Source organism: Centroberyx gerrardi, chromosome 1 (assembly GCF_048128805.1).
Source record: "Centroberyx gerrardi isolate f3 chromosome 1, fCenGer3.hap1.cur.20231027, whole genome shotgun sequence".
Taxonomy (NCBI): domain Eukaryota; kingdom Metazoa; phylum Chordata; class Actinopteri; order Beryciformes; family Berycidae; genus Centroberyx; species Centroberyx gerrardi.
The window spans coordinates 3,706,317-3,722,668 of record NC_135997.1 but is presented as its reverse complement, the minus strand read 5'-3'; the positions used below and the strand labels follow the sequence as shown (position 1 = coordinate 3,722,668).

The 16,352-nt window shown below is 39.0% G+C and overlaps 2 protein-coding genes and 3 non-coding genes across 6 annotated transcripts; 1 reads left to right on the top strand and 4 right to left on the bottom strand.

The window, feature by feature from the left end:
• Positions 1 to 1,379: 1,379 nt before the first annotated feature.
• Positions 1,380 to 5,488, top strand: pole3 (polymerase (DNA directed), epsilon 3 (p17 subunit)). The gene is made up of 4 exons (XM_071904451.2): positions 1,380 to 1,799; positions 1,938 to 2,023; positions 3,216 to 3,334; positions 3,977 to 5,488. Exons 1-4 carry the CDS (start codon positions 1,734 to 1,736, stop codon positions 4,153 to 4,155), a joined length of 450 nt encoding a protein of 149 aa, XP_071760552.1. The 5' UTR covers positions 1,380 to 1,733; the 3' UTR covers positions 4,156 to 5,488.
• Positions 5,489 to 6,082: 594 nt separating this feature from the next.
• On the bottom strand, positions 6,083 to 11,403 carry rpl12 (ribosomal protein L12). 2 transcript variants are annotated; one of them, XM_071904444.2, is made up of 6 exons: positions 11,244 to 11,403; positions 9,320 to 9,393; positions 8,188 to 8,286; positions 7,864 to 7,945; positions 6,866 to 6,952; positions 6,083 to 6,241 (listed from the first exon to the last, which is right to left on the bottom strand). In XM_071904444.2, exons 1-6 carry the CDS (start codon positions 11,278 to 11,280, stop codon positions 6,123 to 6,125), a joined length of 498 nt encoding a protein of 165 aa, XP_071760545.1. In that variant the 5' UTR covers positions 11,281 to 11,403; the 3' UTR covers positions 6,083 to 6,122. The 2 variants fall into 2 exon arrangements, with proteins under 2 accessions (XP_071760545.1, XP_078139395.1); XM_078283269.1 differs by having other exon boundaries at positions 11,151 to 11,271.
• On the bottom strand, positions 6,467 to 6,593 carry LOC139915759 (small nucleolar RNA SNORA65). The gene has a single exon (XR_011784826.2). It is a non-coding gene; the product is annotated as a small nucleolar RNA SNORA65 (small nucleolar RNA).
• LOC139915760 (small nucleolar RNA SNORA65) lies at positions 7,098 to 7,224 on the bottom strand. Its single transcript, XR_011784827.1, has one exon. It is a non-coding gene; the product is annotated as a small nucleolar RNA SNORA65 (small nucleolar RNA).
• LOC139915758 (small nucleolar RNA SNORA65) lies at positions 9,133 to 9,259 on the bottom strand. The gene has a single exon (XR_011784825.1). It is a non-coding gene; the product is annotated as a small nucleolar RNA SNORA65 (small nucleolar RNA).
• Positions 11,404 to 16,352: the final 4,949 nt, after the last annotated feature.

Genomic DNA, 16,352 nt, shown 5'->3' with positions numbered 1-16,352 from the left:
CCTGGAACCTCCTCAAGGACCCCTGGTGGTCCCCGGACCCCACACTGAGATCCACTGTGTTAATGGATGCTACCAGCTATAGCATCATCTCAGACACTAAATACAGACAGAAGTGACAGACTCCAGCCTATCTCCTCATCGCACAATGGTAAGGTGATCACAGGTCCCATTTGCCAAAAAGTCAGTGTATTCCTTTAAATGATGAAAGTGGCTCAGTGGTTAGTATTGCCGCCTCACAGCAAGAAGACAAAGTAGATAAAGATAAGGTAACTAAATGATGAATGACAGTAATGATGAATGATGAAACGTGACTCTGTTGTTATCGAACCAACCCTACTTTATCAAATTGAATTTGAATTGATCAAATCATTTGTCAGTTTATCACTCTATTTCCAACACAGTATCCAATAGGGGCAGTGGCAGTGTAAAGCTCAGAGAAGCGGCCTTGTGACCACAAGGTCACCAGTTTGAATCCCTGGACCAGCAGGAAAAGTGGATAAGTTATCCTCTCCCCTACCTCAGCAACAAGCTTGGAGATGCCTTGAGCAAGGCACTTAACACTCAATTGAGATGTCACTCAGCCTGTGTAACATCTGCCCAGGGACTACAGATGAAAATGAGCTTTTTGGCTAACTCTGGCACATTTACATTCTGAGTAATGTTTATTAATGTGCACTGTCCCTGTTAAAGTAAAGAAAATATATAAATAAACCAATCTTTTTAAGACTATGGACTCAGCCTCCACCACACGATCTCTGGACTCACGCACAAGAAATGTTTACTTACTGTCATTACCATGTTATGTATTGTTACCCAAGTCTTTGCACACTATCCTTCTTTTCAGCTTCACAAATGATGTCCATGCTCTATGATGCTCATCATTTATATCATGTAGTAGTTTTCTTGTGTTCTTAATGAATTTGATTATTCTTGTAGCTACATTTCATATCCATAAATACAGGTTTGCTCATGGAAGATTGTAATATTTATAAAGGAATTTGAACCTTACATCTCAACCATTCAGTTCTGTTCTGATGTTAAAAAAATAATAATAATAAACCTCTGTCATCATTCTAATCTAACTTCACTGTGTGTATAATGTATGACACCTATATGTTTATTCTATTGTCTGAACCCCCTGGTTCTACTTTTATACCTTGTGTATTTGTAATATGGTTATTTTCTCTTTTTTATTTATTTTTTTCTATTTTAGATTTATTGTTATTTTATTATTTGAACGAAAAATAAAATAAAAAAAACATGGCAGTATTATATTACAGAACATTCAAAATACGTCATTGACTACGTCAGAGGTCGAAGTTGAAAGTTGACAGAGGAGGCACGTGGTAGGAAGGTTCGCGGGAAACGTCCCAAAACAAACCAGTCTGGTGTTGAATTCACAGGCAGCACGGCGAGCGCTAAAGTACCTTTACTTAACGCGCTAACTAAGATATTTAAGGTTATTGTCTTTTCTAAACCCGGTAAGATAACTGCCACAACCACACGTGATAGAATGTATCACGATACGTCGGTATCCGACTGAATTTTACAGTGAAACTGAACTAGTAAAGTTAGCTACGTTAGCTAGCTTAGGCTAACGTAACATTACCAGCGAGCGTTAAGTCAGTTAGCGCTAGCTCTCGTAGTTTTTAAGCCAGCGAGAGGTAGCTAACTGTTAGCCGTGACTGGCAGCAACATTAACAAGTCCTTCTCAAGCCCCGGTAAAAACTAATATGGCAGAGAGACCAGAGGACCTCAACCTCCCCAACGCGGTCATCACTCGTATCATCAAGGAGGCGGTGAGTGCAACTAGCAGATAAACAAGTTTTTGTCTTGCTAACATCTAATCCTGCATGCTAGCACATCCACTCAGAGGAAACGTGCATGTAGCTAATTACTGTGTTAGCTAACTCCTCCACACCGTTTATTTTCAACAGCTACCAGATGGGGTGAATGTGTCAAAAGAAGCCAGGAGAGCCATATCCCAAGCTGCCAGTGTATTTGTGCTGTATGCAACATCATGGTAAGAAAAACTGACCCATTTACCAAACTAACAGACAGGCTTAATTGTCGAGCCATTCTTGTTTGCCAACCAGCGGTGTCGTGCACCCATAACATAACTACTCATTTTTTGCTGGATCGTTTAGGGTTTTGTGAGTATATGTGTTAAAGACAGATATGTGTTCAAAACATAAATGGGAGTGAAGGTGCTTGAATCGACAGACTGACTAGTTTTCCATCTAAAATACCTACTACTTTTATTTTGCAGATTAGTCAGGCAGTGCTGTCTGTGCTTACTAGTCACATTTAAATGAATGGCATCATTACATCTACTTGGTTACGTTTGTACATGATAGATACGTGTGAGAAGATGGTATGATGATGTGGTTAAGAGTGCTCTATGTGCATACTGCTGTGTCTTGTAGATATGTTCAATGTCTTAGTAACCTCATTATCAGTGTAGCCAAGCTTCTGCTACTGTTTATCTAGAGACTCCAAAAATGACCAGTGGAGTACTATTAGGTACAACTGGGGCTAAACGGTGCAGCAAGCACATTGCAACAGTTATTTGTTTTGCCCTAAATACAGGAAACTCTGATTAATTGGAATAAGTTACCAGTAATTATTGACTCTATTAAAATGCCTGGGATTTTTTGTGTAAAGTGCACTATGATGAATTTCCACTGACCTTCTTTTATCACCTTTCATGCATCATTCCATGTTTACGTTGCACAATGGGAATCTCACAACAGTAAACATCTGTACTGTAGATGGCTTGCAGTTAGAGTATTATATAAAACTAACTTAAATGACCACTTTGGACTTGACTGATGATAGTGTTTTGACTTTGTCTCAATGGAAATTTTGCCAAATCAACATGACATGCTTTCATCAAACAATCTGAAATTATTTGAATGCTTTAGCACAAGCATATCTACAAAAATGTTTCTCATTGTTCTAATATTAGTAATACACAAAGATGAAGAATTGAGCTTACAATCATGTATTTTGTTTACTGAAGACAAGTGCAAACTTTGAATTTGATACAACGTAACTGAATCTGTGAGGTGCTTGAAAAGCTCTGACTATGCACCTCGAGTGCTTGAATTATAAAAAGTTTAATGAATCCTGAATATTATGTCTTATTTCAAAGAGTGGCCTGACAAAAAGACAGACATTTCAGACATTATTTTTTTCTGATTAATCTCTAACAGCGCAAACAACTTTGCCATGAAAGCCAAGCGGAAAACTCTGAATGCAGGAGACGTCTTGGCTGCGATGGAGGAAATGGAGTTTGAACGATTCTTGGAGCCTCTAAGAGAAGCGTTGGAGGGTGTGTATATCAGTGATCCGTATCTTTTTGGAAATATGAAACCTAATGGAAGTTGGTGCATAATCACAGAGCTCAAATCATTTTGAGCTTGGCTTTCTTCCACCCCAGTCTAAATGCTGCAGCATGCATTATGGTATTCACTGAAATTACTACTTTTGAATCTCAACAACTTTAAAATACTCTCATTATTCTGGCTCTGTAGATGTCCGCCACTCAAACATATGGCCAGACATCATAGACTGTTAAAACCAAATAAAATAGAAATTCAATTCCCTTCTCTCCTTGCAGCAGTCTGAAGTTATAGAAACAGTTTCCATATTTATTCCACAACCTTGCCAACTCTCTGCTAACTACTGGTATTTATGCTTAACATTACAAATGTAAAGAAACCCTTCAGGTCCTCATAGCCACACACTGTCAGTCCTTGCATCAAGTGGACAGTGGATTTAAGGATGAAAATATGATACTCATGATCAATTATGTAAAACAAAGCCAGTATTTGAGTGACATTTTCAACAGGGGGCACCATACTACAATTACAGATTGTGATGTAAAATAAAATGAACTGAAGTTCTTTTAATGTTACATCACTTATAAACTGTACTTTTCCAACTAATGATGGACATTTTTGTTCCACAACAGTGTATAAGAAGGGCCAGAAGGGAAAGAAAGAAGTGTCGGAGCAGAAACGCAAAGATAAGGAGAAGAAGAACGACACAGAGAATGATAAGAGCAGGGATGAAGAAGAGGAGGAAGAGGAGCGCATGGAGGAGGAGCCCGAGGCAGAGAATGAAGCGGAGGAGGAGGAAGTGGAGAACTGATGACTGGCTGGTGGAACATCTGACGCTGGCCATGAAGGCACTGAAGATGTGGTGAAAGATGAAATGCACTCCATCACCTCCTCTGAGGTCATCACTGATTGAACATGACTTGTGTAATTGATGCATCTTTCTCATAGAGCCACCATGTATCAATACATCAAGTTTACCAACAACCCATTCAATAGCAATGAAACATGTGCGTGCACAAAAGTGCAGCAAACGGTGACTTCCAGATCGATCTTAGTGATTAACTCATAGGAGGCGAGGTTGTGTTTTCGTAGTGGCCGGGCTTCTCTGGCAGTAGAGCAGCCGTCTTCCAACTGGTTCACTGAAGCCTGGAGATTCAGGCCATCAGCCACCCTCAACACCCGAGTGTTAAAACAGCACAATGAAACTACCACACTGACTAAAATGGCCCATGCAAGTTCCCAGCTTCCTCTTGGTCCGTTTTGTATTTTTTATCATTTGATATATTATTTTGTAACGCACTAGGGATATTGTACATCACTTTTTGATACAAATGTAACAAGATTTCTTGATAATATTAACATCATGTTATGAACATTGTTCACAACATTAATGAAGTTCTTGGTGCTAAAAGAAAACTATACAAGCGCTACGTGGTACTCTGTCCTGAAAGCTGACCCTTTATCGTGTCGTGCTTAAACCTGTCCTCTGAACAAATACTTTTTGGCAAATGAGCTCTTTGATCAATTTACCGTTGGGCGATGAGAAAATGAGTAGAAGTTTGTGTCCAGTAATTAATTTGTTGCTGTCCATCCTAATGATTTAGGTTTAAGATTGTGATTAGTGGTTGGTACAAACCAGCATTTCCAAAGCACTGCAGCACATGGACCACTAGACAGACCGTGGGAAAACAGCTGCCAACCTTGTCATAGTGCTAAATGGATCAAAGAGCTTCGGTGACCAAAGTCAGTTTATTCCTTTTAAACGATCGGATCTGTAGATTTAAAAGGGAACTTGACAGAAATGTCTTTCTTGTAGAAATGTGATTCAGAGAACCTGAGAAATGTGTTGGAAGAAAAGGTGTAGTTGGATGAGTGGCAACTGTCAGCCTGTGAGATAATTTTCACATCTCTAGAACTGTAGATTGCAATTTGGAACTCTATTTAAAAAGAAAAAGACATGCAGTGACGGCTGTGATGTGAACCTGTTGGACTGAAGTACTTCATACCCAGTGAAAATAGCCTGTCCAATGTGTTCAGGCTCTTCTGTTCTTATCGGCCGAGCTGTTCTGACAATTTCTGAAACATTTATACTTTTGTAGAATTGTATATCACTGGCTGAGATTTTCAATAAATATTTTGTATAAAATGAACAAAGTTGCATTTAATCATTAATAGCTACAGTAGTTTGATAATAGTTGTAGGCTGCAACAGCCAGTTTTTTTCACAAGTATTCTGACCTTCAATAGCTGTAAATTAATTGCCAGATAACTTATCACATTAACCAGCAATCGATAGTTACTAGGTGAGGATTACTCATTAACGGTGTAACACAATTTTAACAAGTTGTATTATCTGATCATTGCAAGCTTGCCACATTTAAGGCAATACTACATTAAAAATGTTACACCTTTATGTAAAGTAAGGAGATAATTCATTACCTGGAAATTTATTACATCAACAGGTTTTACTAAATCTAATTTAGCGGGACATTTTATTTTGACATTACATTTCCTGGTACTTAACAGTTGCTACAAGCCGTATTATTCAAGTTTGCTGTGAGCTCTTTAAAATCCCTCACACTATAATTGTTGGCTATTAAGCAAATTAAATTCTGTATCAAAAGTACCTCAGTCATTTTGCCTCTAGATCTATCAAAGCCAGGTAAACATAGCCTCAAGTGTTACGTACACCATTGACACATTCCAGAGTAGACACCGGATAAAATCAAAGTCAAGACATTACACTTTTTGTAAACAAATTTTATTTCTTGTCCTCAGTTTACTCAGATGGGCACTCGACCTTGCCGCTGTTGATGTCATCAATGACATCGTGGGGAAGGCGACCGTCGATGGTGCAGCCTACGGACTGGGCGGTGCCCAGGATCTCCTTGATGGTTCCTGTGGGGAGAAAAGGAGAAATCAGAACTTGAAAACAAAATGTAACATGCCTCCTAAACCTAACTCACTGTGGTTAGAGAAATATCTGCCAGTCCTTGTCTTGATATCAAAATTTAAATGTTTACATGTATGAAATCCTATAGACATTTTCACTTGTTATATTCTTTGAAATGACCTAAAATAGATTCTAGGATAAAGTCACAAAACATTTAAACCAAGCGCACGGTGTGTACCAGACTTTTCGGCACAGAGTTGCCCATTAGTTTGAGCAGCCCTGTTTCCTAAAGCTGGGTCTCTCTCAGCCTCCACTGGATTATACTCAGTCACTCTGACAGACAGGAATAGTGGCGGGAGGCTGAACAGGACATGCCAAGTGCCAAAGCCAATAGGTAGACAATGGCTAGAAACCTAAGAGAAACTATTTGCACACTAAGGAAATACTATTTTCCGACGGGGTCAGACAGAATCTGACCTAGTTTGACAGGGAAAATTCAGGTTTTTTTTAACCCAACTAAATTAAGAAGGCTCTACGTCTGAAAAGGATGTCACACTAACAAATTAAAATTGGCTTTTCAATGAGTCTTCGTTCAGGCAAATCTCAACTCCGAACACCCAGACTCTTACCTGACAGCTCCCTGGCAATGGAGCGATGCCTCATGACGCGGGCAATGCCCACAATCTCATCGAAGGTCACACTTCCACTGTGCTTGACTGCAAAGAAAAACAGGTAGAGACTGAATGCATCATATTCAAAGAGGTTAGCAATCAAAAGCATGGACACTTGCTTCGTTTCAGTGTTTATTTTCCCCTTTCAGTGTGACAAGATAATTGGTCTTACAGGGATACAACAGACACAATATGTTCCAGACTTTTCGGCACAGAGTTGCCCATTAGTTAGAGCAGCCCTGTTTCCTAAAGCTGGGTCTATCTTAGCCTCCACTGGATTATACTCAGTTACTTTGACAAACAGGCATAGTGGCGGGAGGCTGGATTATATTCCAAATTTGTACAAAGCAACAGACATGGAAGACAATCTGTCAATGACCCAATAGTCAATCAGACAGGTTTTAATTAGATTATTAACCTCATATCCATTTGCAGAATGTGGCCATTAATTCCATAAAAAAAAAAAAAGTGAAAGGAAGCACAAATGGTACAAGAATGTTTGCTGTCAACTTGGCAGCAAATGATAGATTATATTAGTGATAGATTAGCTTTTTATATTTCTGTACTCTTGTAGTTACAAGCTGGCCTTCACAGCTGACCCCACCTGCTTTTGTGTCACTCCACTTTGATTTTTATTTAAGGCACATCCATTAGCATCACTGCTCCACATTACCCTGGACAGGAGCATTTACATTAACACAAGTCATTTTAACATGCTTGCGCTACAGCCCCAAACAGGGGAACAAACTGGAGGGGACTTTTAGGACTGCTGAACTGACACTGCTCTTTTTCAGAGCGGGAGGTGGGAGAAGGGATTGAACAGGACAAATTTAACAGGATATAGAAGTATCTAACTGATTTTGATTAATTGACAGATTGATTTCTGGTGTCAGTTGCCATTTCATAGATCTCTAGAGTTTGAGAAACTCAAGTAAACAGTGCTGATGATGACTTACTGTTCTTGACCTTCTTCCTGTCACGAGGAGGCTCCTTCAGGGCCTTGATGATCAGAGCAGATGCAGAGGGAACCACCTCAATCTAACAGGGTAAAGAAAGCATTGGAACATAATCAACCATAAAGTCTGTCATCCTCTTAAGTAATTCTCCTCCTGACTCACTCGACAGTGCAACACAAAGCCAGTATTTTTATGATTCAGGCTTACGCTGAACCACAAACGCTGGACACACGATTCACTGCGGGATGAGTCAACATCAATCCAGGATGGATTATACAAAGTCTTTCAAATCAAGGCTTCATATTGGAGATGCTGGCTACATACCGCTGCCTGTCTGTTCTGGATGGTCAGCTTCACGGTGATCCTCAGGCCCTTCCAGTCACCGGTGGCCTTGGCAATGTCGTCACCAACTTTCTTGGGAGACTGATGATAAAAGCACAAAAAGGGATCAGTTGGGATGAAATGCTACAGCTGAAGCAATCTTGTTTTCTTTATAGAGCTGCAACGATTAATCGCTTAGTTGTCAACTATTAAATTAATCGCCAAATATTTTGATAATCGATTAATCGGTTTGAGTAATTTTTTAAGAAAAATAAGTCAAAATTCTCTGATTCCAGCTTCTTAATGTGAATATTTTCTGGTTTCTTTACTCCTCTATGACAGTAAACTGAATATCTTTGGGTTGTGGACAAAATGAGACATTTGAGGACGTTATCTTGGGCTTTGAGAAACACTGATCGACATTTTTCACCATTTTCTGACATTTTATAGACCAAACAACTAATCGATTAATCAAGAAAATAATCGACAGATTAATCAACAATGAAAATAATCGTTAGTTGCAGCCCTATTTCTTTAAGGCAGGGGCAAGCAAGTCGTGTGATGTGGAGGGCAGAGAGGCTGCAGGTTTTCATTCCAACCAAAGACTACAGCAGGTGATTTCACTGATTAGTTCCCCCTCTCTGGTTGAAGATGAGCTAATCAGTGAAATCAGCTGGTGTAGGGTTTGGTTGCAATGAAAACCTGCAGACTCTCTCTGCCTTCCATGGCACATGATTGAAACCCCTGCTTTAGGGTTATGCATAAAGACTAAATACAAGTGAGTAAATAGAAAACTACGTTGTGATTTGCTAAAATAGTCACTTTCAAAACTTACAAGGCTTACATGTGAGTGATCATCATTTTCACCTATATTCACCATATTTTGTAAACAGTTGTACAATAGAATCCAGGATAGAGCCACAGAACATAAACATATCTGAAGCTCATGTTTGTACCAGACTTTTCGGCACAGAGTTGCCCATTGGTTTGAGCAGCCCTGTTTCCTAAAGCTGGGTCTCTCTCAGCCTCCACTGGATTATACTCAGTCACTCTGACAGACAGGAATAGTGGCGGGAGGCTGGCTGATTCACACCAGACTTCCAATGAAGGACAAGCGGATGAATTTCAAACTCACCAGACCCAGAGGTCCGATTTTGGGGGCCAGGGCTGAGGTGGCTCCGACTTCTCCTCCTGTGCACCTCATGAACACTGTAAAGGAAAGGAGAGATATTATATAGATATTATATATTTGAGTATAACTGCTGGAGTCACTGCACCAGATGAGGAGACTGGTTAAGCTGGGGACACACTAGAGGATCATCAGGCCAGCAGACAGAATATTTTCCCATCAGGACGATTATGAGGTAAAACCCCAATTGGAGGCTTAGTCGGGTCCAATTGTGGACCTAGATGATCTGGTAGTGTGAAGGGTTTACAGATTCAATCTTAAACACACTGGTCTGCCCTGATCATATCACACATGTTCAAGACCTGACATTTGGACACATGCTGAAGTGTGTGGGGATCACAGTTTCACTCCATTTTTAAAAATCAGTTAGGGTTTAAGTCTCCTGTGTCCCCAGGCTTAGGCATTTTTGTTTAAAGATCAAGTTGAGAACTGCCAAATTTCAGTTCATGTCTTGATCATATTTGATCGCCTCTGTCAACTGATCTCTTTACAATATTGAATAGGCTGACCCACCTGAACCAATTAGGAACGGGTCCAGGAAGGTGTGCCATTAAGATTTCATTCAGTAAGTGTTCAGTTTGAGGACTCACTTTTGCTCCAAGCTCGTTTTACCCAGTGAAGTATAAACGACTGCATTTTTCACCAAATCAGCATAACTGTGCCTTTTTACCTAAATCACATGCACTAATGAATGCAGAGGTTTGTTTATTGTTCAATAAAAGCATAATAAAAGAATGCTTTCACAAGCTTTAAAGGAGGTTGCTATTCAAAACCTAACATTCCTCCTAACATTTTGACACTGTCATAAGCTAGGTGATCAATCTGAAGTTTAATTCCACTTAAAGCCATTTTGTTTAAATGCTGCAAACCCTATAATCAACAGTATTGTGCATTCCCCTAAAGGGATTGAGGTTTTAGGACAGCCACCCACTTTACATAAATCTATAAACCATTCCCATCTTTTTTGTCCCAACCACGCCTATGAAAAACTGAACCAAAATCAGGGTCAGCAGAGTCTTAAATTACAAGACTTTTGCATCACTATAACCTCTATGACCAGTATTTGTCAGTGCTTGGTTGAATAGCCTATTTGAATATTCTGGGTCTCATTTCTGCTGCCTATAGCTATCACTTTGGACCTATGCCATTACAGTTGACAATCTCTCTGCCAACTGCCAAGCTTGACAAACGCTTTTCTTCACATTTAAAAATGTCTTTTCCATCTCCATAGGACAAATCCTTCACTACAGGTTTTGTCAATTTCTATAGCAGTGATCCCACTATGATATGCACTGCTTGGCATCCTGACACTAAATAATTTCAATGAGCTACTCCTACTTTACATCAGTACTTTTACTTAAGTAAAATATCAGCAGTAACAATACTAATAATTGAGAATATTTTAGTACTTTTTCCACTATTGACTAAATGCATGCAACATTAGCCATCGCTACAAACACCACTAACTTTACCTTGTGTGGTTAAGGGCTGCATCAAGGGTTTTTCTAGACATTTTCTGACCCATTATAAGTTAGTAGGTACAAGTAGAGAAATTACATCAAAACTCTGTTAGTTACTACGTTACTGATGTTAAGCTAAGACAGATGACGTGACCATGAGAGCCCACGTGGTTTAGGCATTTATGGAAACCTCATTTTTTACTAGACTGCCTACAACCAAGAAAGATTAAACCATCTAATACAGTTATTTAAGCCTAAATAGATGCATTAAGATATCCGAACCGCGTTGTTTAATGCTTCCACTGCCCTGTCTTTACCATTTCTCAGGCAGGCGCCACTGGATGCGGCCGCGACAGAACGACTCCATCTTGGCTCTGAAACAGTTTTTTAACCGGATACTTCAAACATACCAACTTTAATCTCGTTGGGGTCGAATTTGGGAGGCATGTTGCTGCTGTAGAAGTTGAGGTCACTTCAGCTGGGTTGGTGAGGGTGTCGGATGAACCCGGATTCGGGACGACCGATTACTGTTACACCTTCACCGCTAAAGGGACAAAGGAAAGACCGAGCAATGGCGGCGGAGGAATTTATACCTCCACGAAGTAACGCGATAATTTCTCTTTGAGTTCTCGTAGCGTAGCGTGACGTCATATATGACTAGAGAAATCCCCAGATACATTATTTTAAGTTACTGCAAAATATACAAAATTGAAAAGCAGGAAAAACTCTAAATGTATGTGAAGTCTTGTGTTTTTTTTTACTTAATGTCACGTGTACAATGCATGGATGTATTAAACTAGGTACAATGTCTAATATTATGTTTGTCACGTCAATCCACTTTTTGCTGTAACTGTGACTGTGTACTTTCTTTAAATAAAGATATTGAACCAGAAAAAAACTGTCAAGGCTGTCGAAATTTATTGTAATTCATTTAGAGAGGAATAATGTTTTTTGTTGTAAAGGAATATTTTTTAGTCTTTCATATGCATTTACTATTTTATTTTATTTATATATATATTGTAACATATGTTATATGATGAACACAAATGTCTGATTGTAAAATGTTCTAACAAATAATTTTATTATCTTAATGGCTACATTTTAGATTCATAAATGTAAATTTACTAACTTTTCTCTGAGGATTTCCAGTAATTGTATGTATTAAATGTACCCCTAGCAGTTTTGTATGCATTTATGCACACTTTTTTGTACGTGTTTTTGTATGTAGGTGTGTAATAAAAAGGTCCTACTACTATTGCTACTACTTAAAAAATAATAATAATGACAACTTTATTCATATAGCACTTTTGTAAAACACAGTTTACAAACAGGAAAGAGAGACACTGTTACATAAAAGCACAGGAAACATATTGCATCTTAGTGATGGAACAAAGCCGCAGTTTCACTTTACTGCCAGTGAACGGCACACTGACACTGTAGCAGGCAACACCGTGAATAACAGTGTTGTGAATTATATTTACACAGAACTTTTCTTAACAAAGTTGCAACTTGCTGTAAAATAAAAGGAACAAAGCAAATAATCACTCCGAAAATTTTAGAAACCGAGTTTGGTCAATTTTTGTTGACAAGTTGACAATGTAAATCTTTATATGTAGGCTAGTTCAGAATGTACATCACAGTAAGCAGTTATATGAGAATATCATATTTTAAGGTGAAAAAAAAAAAAATTCTGAAATTAAGATTGATTTCTGTTTATGTTGGTGGTTTGCCTTTTGATCACCAACTGGAGATCACAATTCACCCTCCTTTTCACTTACCAATACATCACTGCATATACTGGACTTGCAACAAACAAATAAAGGACAACATTTCGATTCAGGCTTTTTTCTCTCTTGTAAAAAGAATGAAAACCACGTTAGAGAGTGTATGTCATGTATGGACATGGCCACATCACATTCAATTTAAAGCCATTGCATGTGCCTTACAAATTCAATTTTTGAAATCATCATTTTTTTCCAATTTGGTTCAATATGAGCATGACAAATTAACATTTATCCAAGTCAAATATAATCTCTGCTGGCACTAATCTCTTTCCACAGATGCTCCTAGTGGGGAAACTCCAGTTTTGGGAGGTGAATCTGTTGCACCACATTTTATCCAGTCCTTTCTAAGTTGAAGCTTGCTGCCAGGGATTTTTGCTTTTCTGTTGTGTTTAATGGATTTTGAGAGTGTGAGATCATTGCCGGTGTTGTAGAGTTGTTTTGTGAAAGCTGCTTGACGTACTCAGAAGAGGCCAAAGTGCTGCATGTGGGTGCTAAGTGGCTGAGCATCCTTTCAAACATCCTTTTCAAACTGTGACTGAGCAGGATAATGGGTCTGAAGCTGGCCGGCTGTTGCAGATCTGAGCCACGTTTCCACGCTGCCACGTTGTCCGATGATGACTGATGTGCAGTTATGAATTTCATTACTGTTGACTGTAAAGAACCGGTCTTATAGGGTTTTCCTATTGGATTCCTGAAGGACATTTTTGACTCAGAGATGCGCTCCAGGAATAGCAACAGAACACCAGAGGGAGTAAGTGGGTGAGTGGAGATCATCTAATGTGCTCTACTGCTTAATATGCATCATGAAAATCTGAGAGGATAGTCAGGATTCTGTAAAGATAGGTTTCTCTGTACTTTGAAAAACTCAGCATTTATAGGAAAAGTCCAATAATTCTGGACAGGCAATGTTTGTTTTTTTTAATTTCCATGTTTAAATGCCATCTTTATGTTAACAAGAAATGTTTTCTGTTTTCTGTAATGCTGAGAATTGGAATAATGATGTTTGAAGTGATGTCTTTGTATTTCATTTTACTTTTAAAGAAATCTCTTACCTTGTTTTTACATTAAAGTAAAGTGTAAAATGTTTGGTAAATGTGTTTTGAAAAGTGCTATATAAATAAAGATGATGATGATGATGATTGTTATTATTAAATAGGTAAATGAGAGAAAAATAGAAAGGGGTTCCATGGTGTTTCTGAACACATGATTTACCATTGCTGAATTGTTTAAATTAAGTTTTCTGCTTTGTAACATACAGTAGCAAAATACTTCAAACTAACATCTTAGTGGTGGTTGCAAATATGTTTTTCTTTATTTTGATTAATTCTTTGTCTGTGAACTCCCTGGTTTTAAAGTTGGACACGTCGCGTCCATCCGTCCATCGTCAAGCCGGTTCAGCACTGTAACGTCACGTTACACCAGCATGAGACACGAGGGGAGTTGTGTTTCATTCCTACAAGGCAGAGGGCAGCTTGTGATGTAATTACATTCCCATTCTATTCTCCTTCTCACTGTGTGTGTGTGTGTGTGTGTGTGTGTGTGTGTGCACATAGTATAGGGGGGGAGACAAATGCCAGCTGTTGTTTCTGCAGAAACAACCTGTGGCCCTGAGAGCCATGTAACCCTCACACACACACACACACACACACATAAGGCTGGAGCACACACACACACACACACACACACACACAGATACACACCAACACAAACATATACACAAACATATACACACACAGACGCACACACGCACAGATGCACACCAACACAAACATATACACAAACATATACACACACACACACACATGCACTCACACACACACACACACACACACACACACACACACACACACACACACACACTCTCTCTCTCTCTCTCTCTCTCTCTCTCTCTCTCACACACACACACACACACACTTTTCCACAGCTCAGTTGCTATACTCAAGGGAAATTTTTAAACAACGTTCAGCTCCCCTATCCCATCCTACTTGACCTTTTTCATATATTTTGCACTCAGAAGCTCTCACCACTTGTTCCTTGGTCTAATTTCTGTGCTTTACAAATTCTTCTATTGATTTTTTGAGGCCCAAGTATTGTCAGGGGAAGCAAGGCTGAGTACACAGGGCTTGTCTCTTTGAACTGGATTAAAAGGAGAAGAAAACATTTTCTCTGGAGGTCTCTACCCCACAGCCATTTGCAACCAGAACACTGTGACTTGTGATCCTTCATCAATCCAATCTATAACCAAATCAAATGAATCAATAGCTACAAACCTTGATGAGTTATTTTAGATTAATTTGCCCCCTACTGGATTTGCCAGCAGCTAGTCAATAGGCCCACCAACTTTAATCTTCATTTTATTGAGTGAATTCCTGCCACAATCCAATCGTGATTAAAGCCACCTTCAATTAAGAGACTTTTCTAGAGAGTGCGACAATATATATTTTTGTGGACAAAATTTCATTCGTGTTTCAGGCAGTCAAACATTCAGTCAAAATTAAAAAGAAAATAAAGATTTACAGGGTTAAGAGAACAAAATCACAAATTAGTCATTAGTGATAAATATATGATGATAAAGTGAATGGTTTATTGTACAAGGTATAAACACATACTGTGTTACACAGTTCAAAAGGGGACATATTAAAGATAAAATGTAAAACATTATGATAAAAATAAAATAAAATAATGTTTATAGAGCTATACATAGCTACTTACAGACATACATAGTATATACACTATATCATATTTGTCATAATCATTTCCCCCATAAAAACAATAGCCAAAAGGTGAAAAAAATAAACACAAAACACAAAAAAATGCACAGATCCTAGAATTCAATTCAATTCAATTCAATTCAATTCAATCCAACTCAACTCAACTCAACTCAACTCAACTCAACTCAACTCAACTCAACTCAACTCAACTCAGTTCAGTTCAGTTCAGTTCAATCAAATCCATTTCAGTTCAACTCAAGTAATGCACTGAGCATCACTCAGCTACTCTGTTATCAGTCTAACCCTAACCTAATTCCACTAACATTACTAAAGTTTGTAGAGCAGCAGAAGACACGGCCGTCCGTAAACTAACGGCAGAGAGTGGGACTCAGGGTGGCATTTAGCCATAGACTAGAGAGGCTCGCAGCCAAAGACGCCCTCTAGAGGCCAGCTCATGAAGCGTTGATGACTGACTGCCTGCCTGCCTGCCTGAATACACCTCTTGACGCTCTCGGATGCACCATGGGAACGAGACAAACAATGAGCTGTGACAATAAGAACATATAGGGCCACTCAACCGTCATTACTCACATCAAAGTCTGCCTTGAAACCTTGAATGTCGTCTATCAGGGTGAAGTCCCCCCCCTCTAACCCCCTGCCCCTCTAACCCCCCATCCCTCTACCCCCCTGCCCCTCTACCCCCCTGCCCCTCTACCCCTCTACCCCCAGCTGTTTTCCATGAGCACCCTATAATTAAGCAAGCTCTCAGTATGCTGAAGCACCCTATAGTTCAGCATACCAAGAGCTATTTGTCGTCTCATATGCCATTTTAAGGAATAGTGTCATACCTGGTTGACTGGCACTTGGTTAATGCAAACATTAGGCTGCTGCCAATTCCTCAGAAATAAGAAACTGGGGTGTGAAAACATTTTGATCATATTTTTATATATATATATATATATATATATATATATATATATATATTTATACCAGCGTTTGGGGTCAATTCATGAATGAACTCATC